This window comes from Rhizopus delemar, genomic scaffold (genome assembly GCF_000149305.1).
Source record: "Rhizopus delemar RA 99-880 supercont3.5 genomic scaffold, whole genome shotgun sequence".
Classification (NCBI taxonomy): Eukaryota; Fungi; Mucoromycota; class Mucoromycetes; order Mucorales; family Rhizopodaceae; genus Rhizopus; species Rhizopus delemar.
The window spans coordinates 3,108,784-3,125,587 of NW_027137831.1; the positions used below are offsets into that span (position 1 = coordinate 3,108,784).

Consider the following 16,804-nt stretch of genomic DNA (forward strand, 5'->3'; position numbering starts at 1 on the left):
TCTTTTCTTTGCATACAACAAGCTATCAAGTGTATTTACTTGATCAATTAAAAATACCTACCATAATGAGCTCTTTTGTATTGTTTCGCCTTAAATGGTGTTTTCTATTTGACAACAAAAACGAAAAAGGGGAACTTTCGGAGTTGGTCGATGCTGGGATCTTTACAAAATGAGCCCAAGCTACTTTACTTTTTTTACTTCCTTTGTCTTCTCTTCCTTTTAACAATATGAACCCAACTTCGAGTATGTATAAGTTTAAGAATACAAGTTTATGATTTGTAAATAACTATTTCTGTTACATAAATAGACTTTCGTATAGCATGTGTGGTAAAGTAAACTATTAAAAGAAAAAAAAAAAAAAAAAAAAAAGAGAGGGAGAAGCTAAGTAATCTACATTCTAGATGGTAGGATTGCCTGCACGAGGAAAGACATATATAGCCTATAAAAGTAAGAAGAAAAGAGAAAAAGAGAGAATCAAATAATAATAAAATATATAGTTTGTAGATATTTGAATTGGTTAGGAATAAAGACAGAGATATTTAGCGTTGGAAACTACCGTCGAAAAATAGCTGGATTACATCCTCCACCTACGTTCTTTGATATCAATAATCCAGATGGGTTAAAAAAGCGCCACGAAGCAGCCAAAATCGCATTAAAGGATATGAAAAAGTGGTATATTGAACAAGAAGGTGTTGCAGCTATATTTGATGCGACCAATTCTACAAAGGCAGATAGGGCTTGGATCAATGAGGAATTGACAAAGTTGGATGTTCAAGTGCTATTTATTGAGTCAATATGTAATGTTCCTAGCATTATTATGTCCAACATAAAAGATGTCAAGCTTTCTTCTCCTGATTATGAAAATCTAGACCCAGTTGACGCCACACAAGACTATATGAATCGAATCAGTTGTTATGAGGCGTTTTATGAAACAATGACGGAGAAAGATTTGAGTTATATGAAATTAATCAATATGGGAAGTCAATATGTTATCAATGTCATCCGTGGATATCTAGAAAGTAGAATTGTATATTACTTGATGAATTTACATACAAGACCTAAACGAATATGGTTTAGTAGAGTAAGAAAATTTTAAAGTATCGCATTCAAAAGTTAATCACAAATCCTATAGCATGGTGAGTCACTTTTTAATTTAGAAGATAGAATCGGAGGCGATGCTGGTTTATCACCGAGAGGAGAACAGTATGCGTTGAAATTACCAGAGTTAGTCAAACAAAACATTGGCGATCGGCCATTGACAGTATGGACATCAACCATGAAACGAACTATTCAAACAGCCAGACACTTGGATTTCCCTAAAAAACAATGGAAAGCCTTAGATGAACTGGATACAGGTGTTTGTGATGGAATGACTTATGATGAAATTGCTGTAAGTGTCTACAGATTGTGTTGATGCAAGTAATGCTAAAATTTATAAAGTGTAAATATCCAGAAGATTTTGCACGTCGAGATGAGGATAAATTCAATTACAGATATCGTGGGGGCGAGGTGCGTAGAAAGAAAAGCAATACTTGGATATGGATAGAAGCTTATATATTTTTTTTTATTCTAGAGCTATCGAGATTTGGTTTCAAGGTTAGAACCAGTTATTATGGATTTGGAAAGACATGAAAACATTTTGATTATATCTCATCAAGCAACTATTCGTTGTATGTATGCATATTTTATGGGTCTAACTCATGAAGAACTACCTTATGCACGTATACCTCTTCATACAATCATAGAATTAAGACCCAAGGCCTTTTCATGTGAAGAAAAGTTATATAAAGGTACTCTTTATTTAAAATCTACAAGTATTTCCTAACAAGTATGTTTATAGTAAATGTTGGTGCTGTTGATACCTTCAGGCCAAAAGGACAAGGTACGCGTGTATTAAGTAATGATTTGTTTATCTCTACAAACATTGGAGCCAGTGGTGAAATTTCAGATACCTCTAACCCGATATTACCTATTTCTCCAATTGCTATCGCATCAAAAAGCTTAGCTAATGAAGCATAAAATATAAAGAATTTTTTATAATAAAAATACCAGTTTATATTCATTTCTTGTTGCATGGCAACTTTGTAGAAAGTAGAAAAATGTCACCCGATAATTTTATATTTAGTCACTGCAAAATTCCTATTTTTTCCAAGGTAGAAAGGTCACTCTTTTCCCGACATCTCAGCCTGTATCGTTCTCAAATTAATGTAATTGTAGACAAACTATCCATTATGAACACAGTCATCCATACAGTAATGTTTTTATCATTGTATAAAAGGAGACAAACTGTCATGGGAAAACTCCGATGGTTATCCGTTTTGAAGGGCAATACGAATTTGGACTTTTCTCTATTTTTGCTCTTTTCCTTTACCTTTCCCCTTTTTTAAACTATGCTTGACCTTGTGAATACAGTTTATGAGTCTATTCAAGAATTGAAATCAACTGTTCAAAAAAGAGCTAATGAATTGAACTTTTCTGTATCTACTAAAAGAAGTAACCATCGTAGTGTATACATTCAATGTATTTACGGAGGCTTCTACAGAAATACACACCGTATTGAAAATAAAGATCGCAAGCGTCGAAGAACTACAAAAAAAATTGGTTGTGAATGGTTACTCGCAGCATCATTAATATCTGAAAGAAAAAAATGGGTTATAAGGTCTGTAAGCGATATAAATGCTCACAATCATCCACTGCCTTCTGAGGATGCATATAAACAAACCTTACAGTTTTCTGAAAAAGTAGTCAAAAATTTTACAAAAGATCAGTTAGAAGAAAACGATCAAGAGACAATCAACAAAAACTCAAAAGGCGATATTCAACACAAGGCAAAAGTCCAAAAGATGGAAGAAAGTGCAAAAGATAACGAAACTATTGAAAAAGAACGTAGTACACAAGGACAGTAGTCAACAAAATAAAAAATTTCGCCTCCTTTACATTTAAAATACTTTAGTCTTCATATCACTTGCAATATGAGTTCACTTCTTTCATCAGTTCATTTTTTTAATAAAACATAAAGACTAATAAAGAATCTTTCTAAAAAAAAGGAACAACTTGTATTCAATTTAGTTTCAGCCAACTCTTTTAAATTTTAGTACCTTCATTTGTTAAAGAAAAAATACAAAGTAGTTTCTTGACTTTTTCATATCTTAAGAATCTTTATATCTTGCTTCGAATTCAATAAAATACCAAGAAAACAAAAGTAATCGCTGATACATAAGTAAATGGTAAATTCGTGTAACACGCAAGGTCACTGCTTTTTCGCCAAAGATTGATTTAGTTGTAAGGCATTAGGAACATTTAATAAAGGATGTTATTACTTGCAATGATGATGGCATGAATACAAGAACAGGACATTCTTTATTAAAAGAGAAAATAAATCTTCAAAAATCCCAATTATAAAATAAAATACAAGAAACTTCCTGCTTAATCGACATATAAACTGTTATAGAGTAAGTTATTATTAAAGTACAGGTACTGTAATGTCATGTTTGTATAGAGATTACAATTAAGTATAAATATCATTATTATATGTCATAGCAAAAGCAGATTTACCCTATAATTCAAAATAAAACAAAAGATCTTGTAGCCTCACTTTTATATGTTTGATTGTCACAGTGACCATTATCTATTCCCTGCATAACTTTTTTTTGACAAGATCATTTGACAAACTAATTTGTACAAACTTTGATTCATACTACTTTTTATATTATCTTCATTAGCTTTGTTTTATTCAGATTATGAATAGCTTATTAGAAACGATACTTTATTATTAAGCAGTATTTCTTGTTAAATTGAATTGTCTTTTAATACATCAAATAAACCAAAATTCTACGTATTTACAAATGTTAGTAGTACAACTCATGTTTACCCATGATTATCATGCAGTATTTTAATTCCCAGTTGTTGCTGTTAGGTAACAGTGAAGACTCGAAAATGCTTCGATACACGCAGCTTTTTGATACGGTTGGTAATAGCACACTTATTGCATTACAACCAATTTGAAAGTGTAGCATTTTTCGTGTCTTCTTTTGTCATTATGACATGATATATTTACCCGTTCATGTGTTGTCTTGTTGCTATAATATGAGTATGAGCGATATTAAGCTTTTATATACTTTAAACTGAAAAGCATAAGATCTACTTCTTCAAAATGATAGCCTCATTCATGCAGTACTTACTCATTAAACATAAGCCACATTTAGTAATTATTTAAATTACAAGATATGAAAAAAGAAATAGGACATGAACAGGAATACGTTCGAGATTTACATTGATATTCCCGAGGAAACCTTTTTCGTCTGTCTGTCTGTGCACTTTTTAAAAATAGAAACAAGACTGAGCACCATTTGTTAATTTTTTTTTTGTCTAGCATTTTGACAGACGAGCACTTGCCATTCTTTATTTTAGCTTCCTCTCACTCTAGTTCAATCCCATATTACTTTTTTTTTTGTCACGTAAAACATATTGAAGAAAAAAAAAAAAGATGCGATTTTGTGGAGGCTTATTTTTTAAACAATTTGAAGATTGTGGAACGTAAAACGGATGAACAATAAGAAAATCAGAACAAAGAGTTTTATTTCGGTCTTTACTACTCCGTTGTAACTTTAAGAACGATTCACTTTAAAGTCAAAAATAAAAAAAAAAATAAAAAAACTATTTTGAATGATAACATCATTTTTATTTCTTTGGTTTTTTCTTTTAATAGTGTATAAATAGATAGCTTTTTCTCTTCCTCTTTCTCTTTTTCTCTCTGTAAATTTTTTAACGCATCTCTTTCTGTTTCCTCATTTAACTATTTTTGCACAATGTATCCCTCTCAAAAAGATTCAAATGATAATAGATCAGTTATGAATCGCTTTTTAAATCATTCATCAGCATTTACAAATTCCAACCATTCTCCATTTACCAACTTGAACTCAATGCAACCCACAATGATTGAACGTCCTACTATGACGCGTTCCTTGACTAAAAGTATGCTTGATTTGCAAAAAGAAGACACTTTATTCAATGATCGTTTGAATAAAAAGTATGTATATTTCTTCTTTTTTCTCTTATATAGAAATAATTCTTATTGTTTTTAATAGGCCATTAACAAAAGCTGAACGCCGTGCAGAACAAAATGCCACCGAAAGAGCTCGTCGTGAATGCTTAAACGCTAAATTTCGTTGCCTTGCTCAAACACTTCCTAATCTGATACATCACCGCCGGCCTTCTAAAAGTCAAATTGTTGAAAAGGCTCTTGACTGGGTCAAACAAAGTATCGCTCGAGAGGAGCATTACCGCCGTCAGATATTACTGCTCCAAAGGGAAAAGGAGCGACTACTGTTTACCCAATTCCAGCTTTCCGCAAGTTCTTTAGAGGCCATTTGTCCTACTTTTGATAATGGCTGTTTTGTTGGTGATATTGTGTCCAATACCGATCTATCGCAGCCACATAGCAGCTTTAAAGAATGCAAAGATTCTACTGCAGAGGAACCAAATGAAATGAATAGCATCAATCAAGACAAGGTTGATCCCTCTCCTCTTTTCTTAAAATATCACTCTCCTTATTCAAAGCCGCAATTGTATGCAAAATCTGGGTTATGTGGTAAAAAGAAAAGCAATATACAACTGTATTTATTTCTATACTAATACCCTTCTTCTACAGCCATTGGATTCCACACGTTGAATACTGAGTTTGAGTCAAACCGCGTTTGTCATTTGAGTACAACAACAAAGCCATTCTAAATAGCATTTTTCTGACTTCATTCACTTTTACTGTAAAAAAAATCGTCTCTTTTCATTATACACATTTGAAAAATAAAGTAAACATTGCATCTCTTCCCTTTTACCTAGATAATACTATGCTTACTATCCTGGGAATTGTAAATAAGGGGAATATTTTTAACGTTCATCATGCTTTGCGTACATTGTTTATTCTATACCAAAACACAACCAATAGTATCGTATGCTCTAAAAATTGTTGAGATAAGAGAACAAACGTTTATGAGAAAGATTATAGTCTATATAAAGAGACGAATATAAATTACGACAAGTCTTTTGGATAAACATACCTTTTGTCAACGCTCTAATGCTACTTTTCTTTTGTTATTTTATTATTATGATGAGATTTTGTTTTGCTGATGTGTTTCATAGGCTTCTTTGCATCTTAATCAGGAGCACTAAAAGATAATATGGATAGCTCTTTTTCAATTTCAATCGTTTTTCTGCATAGATAAAAATAATTAGGCAAAGTAATTGTTTGTTCCTGTGTTGCTGTTATAGCAGTATTTCCTATTGGTTGTGTTTTTTTTTTTTTTTTTTTTTTTTTTTTTTTCTTTGACAAATAAGCAATATGGGCAGTAATACCGAGTGACTGAAATGCCTTTTTCATTTGATTCCTGTAAAGAAGATAATAAATCGTGTTCTACTATCTTATTTCCTTCTTCAAGAAAGAAGTTGGACTCATAGCTATTATCAGAAAATGGAAATAAGTCTTTAACGAAGCGATCATTTCCGTTTGATAATTTCTACTTATACTCTTTGCATCATGAGCGAGACTAACAAATATAAGAAAGCTTCAAATAGGTAATTGACATCACTATCCTCCTCGCCAGTATCAATAAAATTCTCATGGTTGTTCCTATGTATATTAAAGAAAAGAATGATTCGCTGTAGATGTGTGTCATTGCTCAATAAATTGCCTATATATAATGGGGTAATTGAGCTGTCATCATCTTTGTCGCTTTCGGCGTGTACTGTTACCATGATTTGGAAAATAGGCTATTGTATCTAAAGAGCTAGTATTATTTTGAAGCTAGACAATATGTGAGATAATATTTGCATGATGATCAACGTGATCATTTGAAAAGCAAGACATTATCTCTAACGCACTGTTCTCATTGAACTTTGTTTGATTGTTGTTTTCAACTTTAAAAATAATCCATTGTCGCTATATTGGGCCAATAAATTATCAGGCTCTTGTTAAGGCCAAGGTGATCATACAGAGTTTTTACAAATGAAATTTTTTGTTATTTGTAGGTTTGACAACCCTCTTTTTAATAAGGATGAAGGGTTATTTTGTGTTATTTTTAGTTTTGAATCAGATAAAAGAGCAAATATTTTTAGAATGTTTTTATATTGAATATTTACTGTAAAATGTTCATTTGTGGAAGTGGTGTAGATATTTAATTTGCTCAAACATTGCATACTATAGAGCATATATACTGCTTAAACTTTCTAGAAAGAAAGGTTTGATATTTTTGTCTAGATGCAACTTCACTGACAGTGATCAAGCCAAGTGTCTCATCCATTTTTATCCTTCTTTGATCGAACTTTATGTCAAAGTAATAAACAAGATGAAAAAATTCAAGCCGGTAATTGAAACCAAGGTATTCAAAATTTCCGCTGTTCTTTGAACAGCGGATCCTGAACAAGGGGTAAAGAGCTCCCCCCCTTTTTTTTTTTTCTTTTTTTTTTTTTTTTTTTTTTTGCGTTGAGAAATGTTTTCACTCATCAAAAAAGGTGTATTAGGCAATACTACATTACCAATTTCAAACTTACGACCTACTTTTGCTCAACCAGCACTTGTTCGTTTCGCTTCCAATTTTTCACCCAAACGCACAAAATATAAAAAATCACAAAAAGGCAAGATTCCTATCCCCATTGGTGGATCCACCAAGGGAACCACAGTCGAATTTGGTGATTATGGATTACGTTTAAAAGAAGGAGCCCGTCTAACTAGTCGCCAACTGACAGCAGTTCACAATACACTTCGTAGAAAAATTAAACCCATCAAAGGTTCACAGCTCTGGATGCGTGTGTTTCCTGATATTCCAGTAACCAGCAAGGGTAACGAGGTGCGTATGGGTAAAGGTAAAGGTACTTTTGAATACTGGGCTTGTCGTGTGCCCTTGAACAGAATTATCTTTGAAATTGGTGGTATGAGAAAAGAAATTGCAAAAGAAGCCTTTAGACTTGTATCTCATAAGCTGCCTGTTAAGACTGAAATGGTTGAACGTGGAACAAAGCCCATTGTAGGTGCTCATGGTGTTTCCTTACAACAAAAATAAAAAGCATTGCATATACACAAATACACATTCACTTCTCATCGAACAGCACACAAAAAAGAAACTTGATCAAACAAATAAAAGAAAGATTTAATATAGACACACGTTTATATATATTTTACAACGAAAATCTAGAAAAATCAGTGATTTTTTCAAGAAGTAGCAGATTGAGGGCGACTAGGAGGAGGAGTGTTTTCTTGATTTCCTTCAGTTTTAATATCAGTTTCTTGTTTTGGTGTATCATTACGATCCAAGACAGCACTGCAAAGTCTTGATAAAATAGTCAATTTAGAGCCTTCGTCATCATCATCATCCTCCCCTTCAGCATTAGGCTTTGTCTCTGTCACAGTATTATTAGCAGTAGTTTGTTGCTGCTGTATATTGTTATTGTTATTATTATTAACTTGTTGATCACCCAATGCTTGTTGTTGTTGTGGTTGCTGTTGTTGTTGGGGCTGTTGCTGTTGCTGTTGTTGCTGAGATTGTTGTTGTTGAGCGGATTGAAGTGACTGTTGCTGCTGCTGAGGGGAAATAATGTTCATAGCAGCTTGATAAGACATGACGGGATGGCCAGGATACATTTGCTGAATAGAAGCAGGCACCATATAGGCTTGTGGCATCATCTGACTATTACTTGTGTAAACATGATAAGGATCATAATGATGAGGGAAAGGTTGGTAGTGAATAGGAATAGCTGCAGGACGTACACCATTGGCATACATGGGAGCAGCTGGAGAAGCCATATTGGGTGTAGAAGCACCTGAAGAAGCAGCACTTTCGCCACCTATAACATAGATCAATAAGTACAATATTCTCTCTCTTCTTCACACTTTATATATATTCCTTTTTTACTTCTCTTTTTATAAGGTCCACGTTTAATTCCCTTTTTGCGTTCTTTACGAACCGAATTAACACAAGTATCTGTAATACCATATTTGATGCATCTCTGACAAGGTCTTCCAATATCGCACTTTTTACAAGCCTTTTGACAGTTGACTAACGGTACAAATTAGATTTTTTTTTTTTTTTTTTTTTTTTTCATATTAAAAAGAAACTTACCACAGGCATTCTTAACTTGCTTCCTCTTTGGTTTACCGTGAGCACCTAATTCAACAGGTACATTCGCAGCAGCGACGGCATTTACCATTGCATTTGGATCTGGATCTTTTCTTTGAGCAGCTGCCAATACCGATAAGGGTTGCATAGCAGCAGGAGAATAGATGGCAAGGTTAGGGCCTGTCAATAAAGGTTGAGAATGCTGTTGTTGCTGATTGGCATCTTGGGATTGTTGTGGTGCTTGTTGTTGGGTCTGCTGCGTAGCAGAGTTTTCATAACCAGTGAAATAAGCAGGGAATTGTTGCATTGTATCTAATTACAAACAATTCTTGTTAATTATTTATATAAAAAAAAATCAATATTTTTACTTGCCTAGTTTTTATTATAAACCTCTTAGTTAACTATTAAAATAATTACTTGAAAGGAAAGACTGTGATGTGAAAGAGAGGTAGAAGGTTTCTTTTTTTGATTAACGGAGTGTTTATACAGTTGAAAGAAAAAGTTCAAACAGTTATCGGAGCACCAAAGAGATTTGTTGAATAGCAGATAATAACTGAGAAAATAAAAGAGAGAGAGAGAGAGAGGGAAAAAATTTTTTATTTTTCTCGTTTCAAAGCCATCTCATTCAAAAAAAGAAACCCAAGCGAAAAAAAAAGAATCCGGTCCGAACAATACACTTATGAAACACCCTTTGTCCGAAAAATATTTACGCATGTCCAGAAAAAAAGAAGTGTGGAGAATGAAATTAAGATTTCACAGTGAATAAAGGTTACAACCATTTATTAAAGATTGTCATAATGCAAGTTATATAATATGCAGGTTGGCCAATGTATAAAAAACAAGACGGCATATGGCCAACCAATAAAAACTCGAGCTGCAAGGGCTTTTTACAATGCCAGCAATTTCCTTTTTTCGATACTACAGTACATACAAAATGGCTGAGTGGTAGAGGAACATGTGCATATAAAATGGTTAGTGGGAACACCCCGCTCCTTTCAAAAAGTATACAACCGCCTCACAATTCTTTTTTGTTCCTTTGTTGCTATAAAAAGCAATACAGGCTTGGAGCCTGTTCCTGGGGGCAAATAAATCCAGTTCATAGAACCCATCCTTTATGACACATCTTTCTCAAAACTCCCGCTCTCCGTAAACACCGTAGGCTAGAGCATACTGCTGAGCTTCATTTTGTATTCAATGATGATCGTAAGTGAAGCTCGCGGGGCTGCAGTGGGAAAAAGGAGACAGAGCAATACCAACTCTTGTTTTATACTTTTATAGTGACCATTTCAGTACCGAAAGTTGTTGACAAGTCTCTGTCTTCCATTGTTGAATATCTGAAATCGTATGTGAACAAGGATACTTTCAACCAGCATGCTATCAGAGATCACACTTAAAGCGCAACGATGGCCAGCCAAGCACAATCAAGTTCTCTCAACGCAAAAACCCGGCTGTAGATTGCGACACGTTCAGCATGAGCCAAAAGGTTCTGAAGTTGGATAGCGAATGATTGGCTTTTCATGCAGCATCTTGGATGTAGATTCACACCAGCTTATGACTCGAAGCTTGAATCCTCACTTTTGAATGTTTATAAAAGGAGGGTTTTAACTCTTTTGAATGTTTAACATAACATAAAAAAAACCCAGTTGCAAATTCCGTATTCATTCCCAAGTACAAGATAGCATCAAACACTACGAGGCTCTTTTGTAATCCAGTCAAGCCTTCATACTTTGGCAAAAAGGAGGCAAATTACTCAGTTTAAGAGAAACAATTTTAGGCCAGTCCCCAAGGACAGCACAAGGAAGAGGTCGTAATTTAGCATTTGAAAGAATCAAACCATTGTTGACAACATCTTTGCTATCATGTTCTTTAGAGTTGTAAACTTCAAGGTAACGTCGGGGACTGTCATTCAAAGGAACACATGGATAAATATTGGAATGCTATTCCTTGAATAATATTGTACTTTGTGGTCAGTATACTTATCTCTGTAGTTTGAAATATCGATCAAATATGCGCCTTTCTTTCTATACACTCTGAATAGTCTTGTCTGTAAAGTGCTCAAGATCGAATCATCGTCAGTATGAAGATTCTCAATATGGTTATGCAACAAGGCTATTCTATTTGTTGCTGTTACTATTTAAGCATAGGATTTGTATCTGGCTTTGCGATTGGTTAGAGAGAATATAGACTTCGCTACTGGTGGAGATCCATAAGGATTGAAAAAAAAAAAAAAAAAAAAAAAAAAAAAAAAAAAAAAACCGAAAATATAGTACGAATAAAAACAAGCGAAACTGTGCCAGAGAACACTACGGAATCGAAAGCTAGATTGTATCACGACTATGCTAATAGCATTGGTTTCAAGACTGATTTGTATATACTTGTTGATGAAGAGGAGTTTGACTTGGTATGTGGTGAAATCTGTTTGCAGGATGCAAAAGTAGGCAGTGACATGAGTAAGCTGCTGATGGAAGGAAAAGAAGCAGAAGTGACTATTCACAGTATACGACAACACGAGCAAAGATTCCATCAAGAACAAAGCATGGTTGTGCCAATTTGTTGGACTACAATGCAGGCTTTTGACTATTCAGGCAACAAGACATCAATGGCATGTGAATGTTCCTGAATTCCGTCTGACCTTCCCCCACCAGGTTCTTCAGCTCTGACGGAATCAATATCATTAATTGTTTGTTTGGCTTTCGAGACAGTGTTGGAAGGGCCGGACTTGCTATGAAAAAAACCCTTAACGAAAATAAAGGATTTTTACAGCAAGAAGCACTAATGGGCGCTTATCTTTTTCTCCCAAAAGATCAATCGTTGTTTCAGAGCCAACATGGTTCACTCCTCTCCGCTCCGATAGAAGTCCATCCGACATTCCTAGTCACATGGTATATGAAAGTGGAATAGAAAGTGACGATGATGGGCAAGATGAAGAAGAAGAGAGCGAAGAGAAAGAAGACATATATGGGTTTATCAAGACCAAATCTGGGTGGTTTAGCACAGTCGTTAATGCAGATTTTGCTACCCATCCATATCTTTTTTTTTTTTTTTTAAACGTTTTTCGTTATGGCCTTAAGAGTTTAGAAGTAAATTTGACTTCAAAGGACTTGGCTTGCTTGAATTATAAGGTAAAGATCAAAGAGCTTTAATAAAAAGGTACTCGAGGTTTATTTGGATAAAAGATGTTTCAAAGTGAAGCAAGTCTTTCAAAAGTGAAAATATAAGAGGGGATACTTGAATGATTATTATTTTATTGTGCTTTTCTATTTTGTTTATCTTCAGGGACTGACTTTTTATTCTCAAATTATTTGCAGTACATTTTTTCATTGGATAAATTATGTTAATGTTCTCCTTTACTTTTTGCATAATTGTATGCTTATAAAGTAGGGCGATTTCTAGGTATTATAAAGCACTAGAAGGTTGCATTGAAAGAAGAAATTGGGCTAGAGCTTTTTTACTTGCAGGTGTTGAAGGTAAATAATGACTGTTGATTTTTTTTTAGTACACAGTAATAAAGTGAATATAACTTGTTTACCCTCCTGAATGTCGAAAGATGGTTGGATTTTGGAATGCTTCGGTAAGTGCCATCATTTTTTGAGGTAAAACCAGAGTATCAAAGTCACCAATGTAATGTAAACTAGGTGTCTTTAGTGGACAATCTTTTGACAACATGGTATTGGTTGCTTCTTGTACAAGTGGTTTAAAACCAGATACAAGAATAGCAAACTTAAATGGAGGATGATGATCAAAGCCATTACTTTGAGTTTCTAAATATTGAGTTAAAAGTGCAGCAAAACATGCACCTTGAGAAAAACCAAGAATACCATCAAATGGGCCCTGTTAAACAAAAATATAAGCATTGACGTAAAATTCTTCTTTCAAAATATAACCTGTTCTTTTAAGATTTTTTGAATGTATTCAATTGATTCCATATAGCCAACAAAGTATCCATCTTTCACCGGTTTATATGTTGGTGAATACCACCATCCATAAGGTTTATGTTCTAAGCTCTTGATTTATTATCCATGTTGCATTTATTATGAACAAACCTTCTGATATATCATCCTCAGCTGCTTCTTCACTAGAAAATGTTGGCGGCTTTATATGATGAGGAGCAGTGATATACACTAGTATATGTTAACTACAATTGATTTCCTATATTAAAAAATTATACCAAATTCAGCCAAGCTTTCCAGGTCTTTTCGTACAACAGACGTTTTATTATTAAACATGGTCCCATTTTGTGTATAACCATGTAAACATAAAATTTTTAATTTTTGACTCATTTTTTGAAGGGAGAAAAAAAATGAAAGAATCTTTCCGTCTCTCCAAATACAGTATCATGACCTCAGGTCTCTCAGATCCCCAGTCGGGTCTCCGAAACTTACATATCGGAAATTGAAATGTTTAGGTATAGTGCTCTAACCTATGAAATACTTCACTTTTACAAAAAGTAAAGTGCGATCGGGTCTCTGATATCCAATGTATCCTTTGTATACTTTGATAACCAATAAAGTGCTTGAAAAGCTTTTTTATGCAACTCAGCTTTGCTGTAATAGAAAAAAAAGGGGAGTGACAGGGCAAGTACAAGAAGTCCTTTGACGTTTCATATAAAAGCCAAATTTCTAATATTGATTGGTGCATACGGTAAGCTACATTATTGTGACAAATATCGGTTGTTAGGGATTGGATCCTCATATCAACAATTGAAAAATATACACTTTCTTTTTTGGCAACTAATTGCCAATTTTGCAAACATATCTCTTCTACTATTTGTTAAGCATTTCAATTGAACAATGCGTTGAAGAAAAATAGCCGATTATAGTTGACATTGATAAATACATGTCTTAATACAAGATCATAAGTAAAATACGAGTTTATTTAAATAAGATTATACAATTGTTTCCAAGTAAGCATACTCTATTAGAATATGTATTGTATTAATGATAGTTCTTTGATAAGAAGTACCAATCAAGATAACAAGATATTTTCTGTTGTCAGTAACCCAATCTAATGTCAGGAATATTGCTAATCTTTCATATAATTGAAATAACACCTAAAATAACGTTATTCAAATCAGTGAGTAATTCCCAGAATAAAAGGTAATCTATGACAGACATACAAAAGAACAAATGAAAAGTTTTCATAATCATAATTAGAGATAACACTTGCTAAAGTACCTGAAGATTAGAAGAACGCTTACAATAGAAGATATCAAGCCACTCATTCAATAAGATATAAATACTTGCCTTCAATTAGAGTAATTTTTACTTTAACTTAAACTGAAATAAAGATCAGTCTCAAAAAGTACCTACATTGCTCTTTGTTTTTGCTTTTATCTCTTACTTGGTTATTATTACTACTATACGACACAATGAGTCACGATTCAAACGCTGGTCCTTCTACTAGAGATAATGATATCGCTCTTCCAGATGCTGAACATTATGAAGACATGATTCGAGCCAGGCTAGCAATGGATAAAAATACGCAAATGGTCATTGCTGAAAATCAAACATATCGTCCCAAGAACACGACTGCTGCTTATAAATCTAAGCAAAGAGAATGGTTTGTAAGTTAAAAGCTATATGTTATAAAGATTGTTTGGGTGATGATTTCTAAATTGTTTGAAATTGAAAATAGGAATGGTGCGCCAATAAAGAAAAAGTTGCGGATGGTACTATTGTTTATGACGCAAAGCTAGCTTTCTTTCTCAAAGACTATGTTTTGACCCGTGGAAACAAATTCAAGAAAAATGCAGATGGATCACCCGCACCATTGGGTAGGGAATCAGTCCTTGCTTATGTAAAAGCTGTGGTTGATTTATACCATCAACAGGTAGAAGCAGGATTCAATAAGCATACAATGGCAAGAGGACCTATCGTGAAGCGCTTTCTTGACACTCATACCAAAAAGGAAGCAAGACGCAAAAGAACCGAATATGAGGATCGTGGGAAAAATACTTTGAATGATGGCTATACAGATCAAGAATTGCTTCGAATCAATCAGTATTTTTTGATTCAAAACAACATCTTTTCTTTGAGAAACAAAGTCTGCTTTTCTATGAGCCATGCCATGCTTATGCGTAGTGAGACTGCTCTTGGAACACAGCTGCCAGATTTATTCATCATGGAACTCAAAAATCAAGGCCCCTCTACTTGCTTTGCTATAGTAGCCACTATAACATTTGGTAAGACTAATAAGGATGGCAAGATTCAATATGGTTCTGCTCTTCGCCATAGGGATGTTGAAGTTTGTCCACATGGCGCTTTTGCTCAATATTTTTTTTCCTTGTTCCATCATCAAAACCTACCATTTCCAAACTTCTCGACTCGCCGTGATTGGTATGATACTTATTTGTTTCCAAACACTACAGGGGATGGGTCAATTACCTATAGTGAACAAGCCAAGATTTATAAACAAGTGCTTAGGTATTGCGGTGTTCATTCAAGCAAGCTCACTCACATCAACAGAAAGAGTGCCATTAATATGGTTGCAAATGAAGGTGTCTCTGGAGACCAACAGAGACAAGTTGGACGTTGGGGTAGCGATAGAATGGTTGGTTGCTATTTAAGTGGCCTTCCTGTTGATGCCATTAAAGTGCTGGCCGGGTTCACTACTCGTAAGGGTGATTACTTCATCAATCGTGGTTCAATTGAGCCATCAGAAGAATTGCGCAAAATGGTGTTTCCTTGGATTGAATATTGGAGAGAGAAGTTTTACAGGAAGGAAGTTGAAGACGATATTGCTGGGCCAAACTTTTTAGATTTAATGGATTATTTAAGAACAGTTTTTTTGCAGGTAAGGATTATTTTTTTTACAAATCAAGTCATAATGCTTACGATATCTAATTATTTTTATCTTAGGACTCAGTGGTGTTGAAGGGAAAATACCCCGGAAGCTTTATTTGGTCCCACAGCATCTTTGATACTGATATTTACAAAGACTATGAAGAGCGTCTTTCATCTGCAATCGCTGCCAACGATGAGAAGTTCAAAATGAGCCAACATCTGGAAGTTTTGTTACCTGAAGTCGCAGCAGCTATGAAGACAGGGTTTGACTCAATGAATGCTATGCTGAACATAGTCCAATCTCAGAATCAACTTACTTTGAATGCAGTCAAGCAATTGGAAGCAGAAAACCGAACCATGCTCGCTGATTCTTTTTTGCAAATCTCAAACATGCTAAGACAAGGTGATGAGAATACACAAATTCAACAAACATCAACCATCCTTCCTTCCTCTTCTGTTCCGCTGTCATCTATTCCTTCCCCAAGTGCTGCTAACTCAAGAGGTCTACCATCATTCAAAATGAGTAGAAGTTTGATAAGCGTGACAGATGTATGGCGAGAATACTCTGTTGGTCTTGCTGGAAAGCCATCTATCAAGTCTATGGAAGAGCAGTACGGTGCAGATTGGCGCAAAGTAGACAACAGAACCGAGTCTAGGTTCTTTACTAGACGTCTTCCACTGTACAAGAAAATAGAGTCGCTGTCAAATGAAAGAGGTATAAGCTGTGAAGAAGCTGCACAATTTCTTGAATTCAGAAGAGTTTCTGACAAGCTTTCTATCAACCAAATGTGCAAGTTAGTCGCAGATAATCAGATTTAATTATTGAAATGTTTTTTGTTTACTATTGAATTAATAATAAAGTAATTTATTACAAATATATCATTCAAATGAAAGCGTTAAAGTATCAGCAGGAAA

The 16,804-nt window shown here is 34.3% G+C and overlaps 8 protein-coding genes across 8 annotated transcripts; 6 read left to right on the top strand and 2 right to left on the bottom strand.

Moving 5' to 3' along the window:
* Positions 1–401: 401 nt before the first annotated feature.
* On the top strand, positions 402–2,019 carry RO3G_07912 (uncharacterized protein; the record flags this gene model as incomplete). Its single annotated transcript, XM_067662502.1, has 5 exons — positions 402–447; positions 498–1,081; positions 1,133–1,390; positions 1,574–1,670; positions 1,841–2,019. 5 exons carry the CDS (start codon positions 402–404, stop codon positions 2,017–2,019), a joined length of 1,164 nt encoding a protein of 387 aa, XP_067518603.1.
* A 371-nt stretch (positions 2,020–2,390) lies between these two features.
* On the top strand, positions 2,391–2,906 carry RO3G_07913 (uncharacterized protein; the record flags this gene model as incomplete). Its single annotated transcript, XM_067662503.1, has 1 exon — positions 2,391–2,906. One exon carries the CDS (start codon positions 2,391–2,393, stop codon positions 2,904–2,906), a length of 516 nt encoding a protein of 171 aa, XP_067518604.1.
* A 2,046-nt stretch (positions 2,907–4,952) lies between these two features.
* RO3G_07914 (uncharacterized protein) lies at positions 4,953–5,730 on the top strand (the record flags this gene model as incomplete). Its single annotated transcript, XM_067662504.1, has 3 exons — positions 4,953–5,029; positions 5,088–5,590; positions 5,651–5,730. The coding sequence occupies 3 exons, from the start codon at positions 4,953–4,955 to the stop codon at positions 5,728–5,730; spliced, it is 660 nt and encodes a 219-aa protein (XP_067518605.1).
* A 1,754-nt stretch (positions 5,731–7,484) lies between these two features.
* RO3G_07915 (uncharacterized protein) lies at positions 7,485–8,054 on the top strand (the record flags this gene model as incomplete). Its single annotated transcript, XM_067662505.1, has 1 exon — positions 7,485–8,054. The coding sequence occupies one exon, from the start codon at positions 7,485–7,487 to the stop codon at positions 8,052–8,054; it is 570 nt and encodes a 189-aa protein (XP_067518606.1).
* Positions 8,055–8,203: 149 nt separating this feature from the next.
* On the bottom strand, positions 8,204–9,414 carry RO3G_07916 (uncharacterized protein; the record flags this gene model as incomplete). Its single annotated transcript, XM_067662506.1, has 3 exons — positions 8,204–8,835; positions 8,904–9,047; positions 9,111–9,414. 3 exons carry the CDS (start codon positions 9,412–9,414, stop codon positions 8,204–8,206), a joined length of 1,080 nt encoding a protein of 359 aa, XP_067518607.1.
* Positions 9,415–11,199: 1,785 nt separating this feature from the next.
* RO3G_07917 (uncharacterized protein) lies at positions 11,200–11,727 on the top strand (the record flags this gene model as incomplete). The annotated part of the gene is made up of 2 exons (XM_067662507.1): positions 11,200–11,275; positions 11,375–11,727. The coding sequence occupies 2 exons, from the start codon at positions 11,200–11,202 to the stop codon at positions 11,725–11,727; spliced, it is 429 nt and encodes a 142-aa protein (XP_067518608.1).
* Positions 11,728–12,632: 905 nt separating this feature from the next.
* RO3G_07918 (uncharacterized protein) lies at positions 12,633–13,033 on the bottom strand (the record flags this gene model as incomplete). The annotated part of the gene is made up of 2 exons (XM_067662508.1): positions 12,633–12,938; positions 12,992–13,033. The coding sequence occupies 2 exons, from the start codon at positions 13,031–13,033 to the stop codon at positions 12,633–12,635; spliced, it is 348 nt and encodes a 115-aa protein (XP_067518609.1).
* Positions 13,034–14,475: 1,442 nt separating this feature from the next.
* RO3G_07919 (uncharacterized protein) lies at positions 14,476–16,708 on the top strand (the record flags this gene model as incomplete). Its single annotated transcript, XM_067662509.1, has 3 exons — positions 14,476–14,670; positions 14,742–15,899; positions 15,965–16,708. The coding sequence occupies 3 exons, from the start codon at positions 14,476–14,478 to the stop codon at positions 16,706–16,708; spliced, it is 2,097 nt and encodes a 698-aa protein (XP_067518610.1).
* Positions 16,709–16,804: the final 96 nt, after the last annotated feature.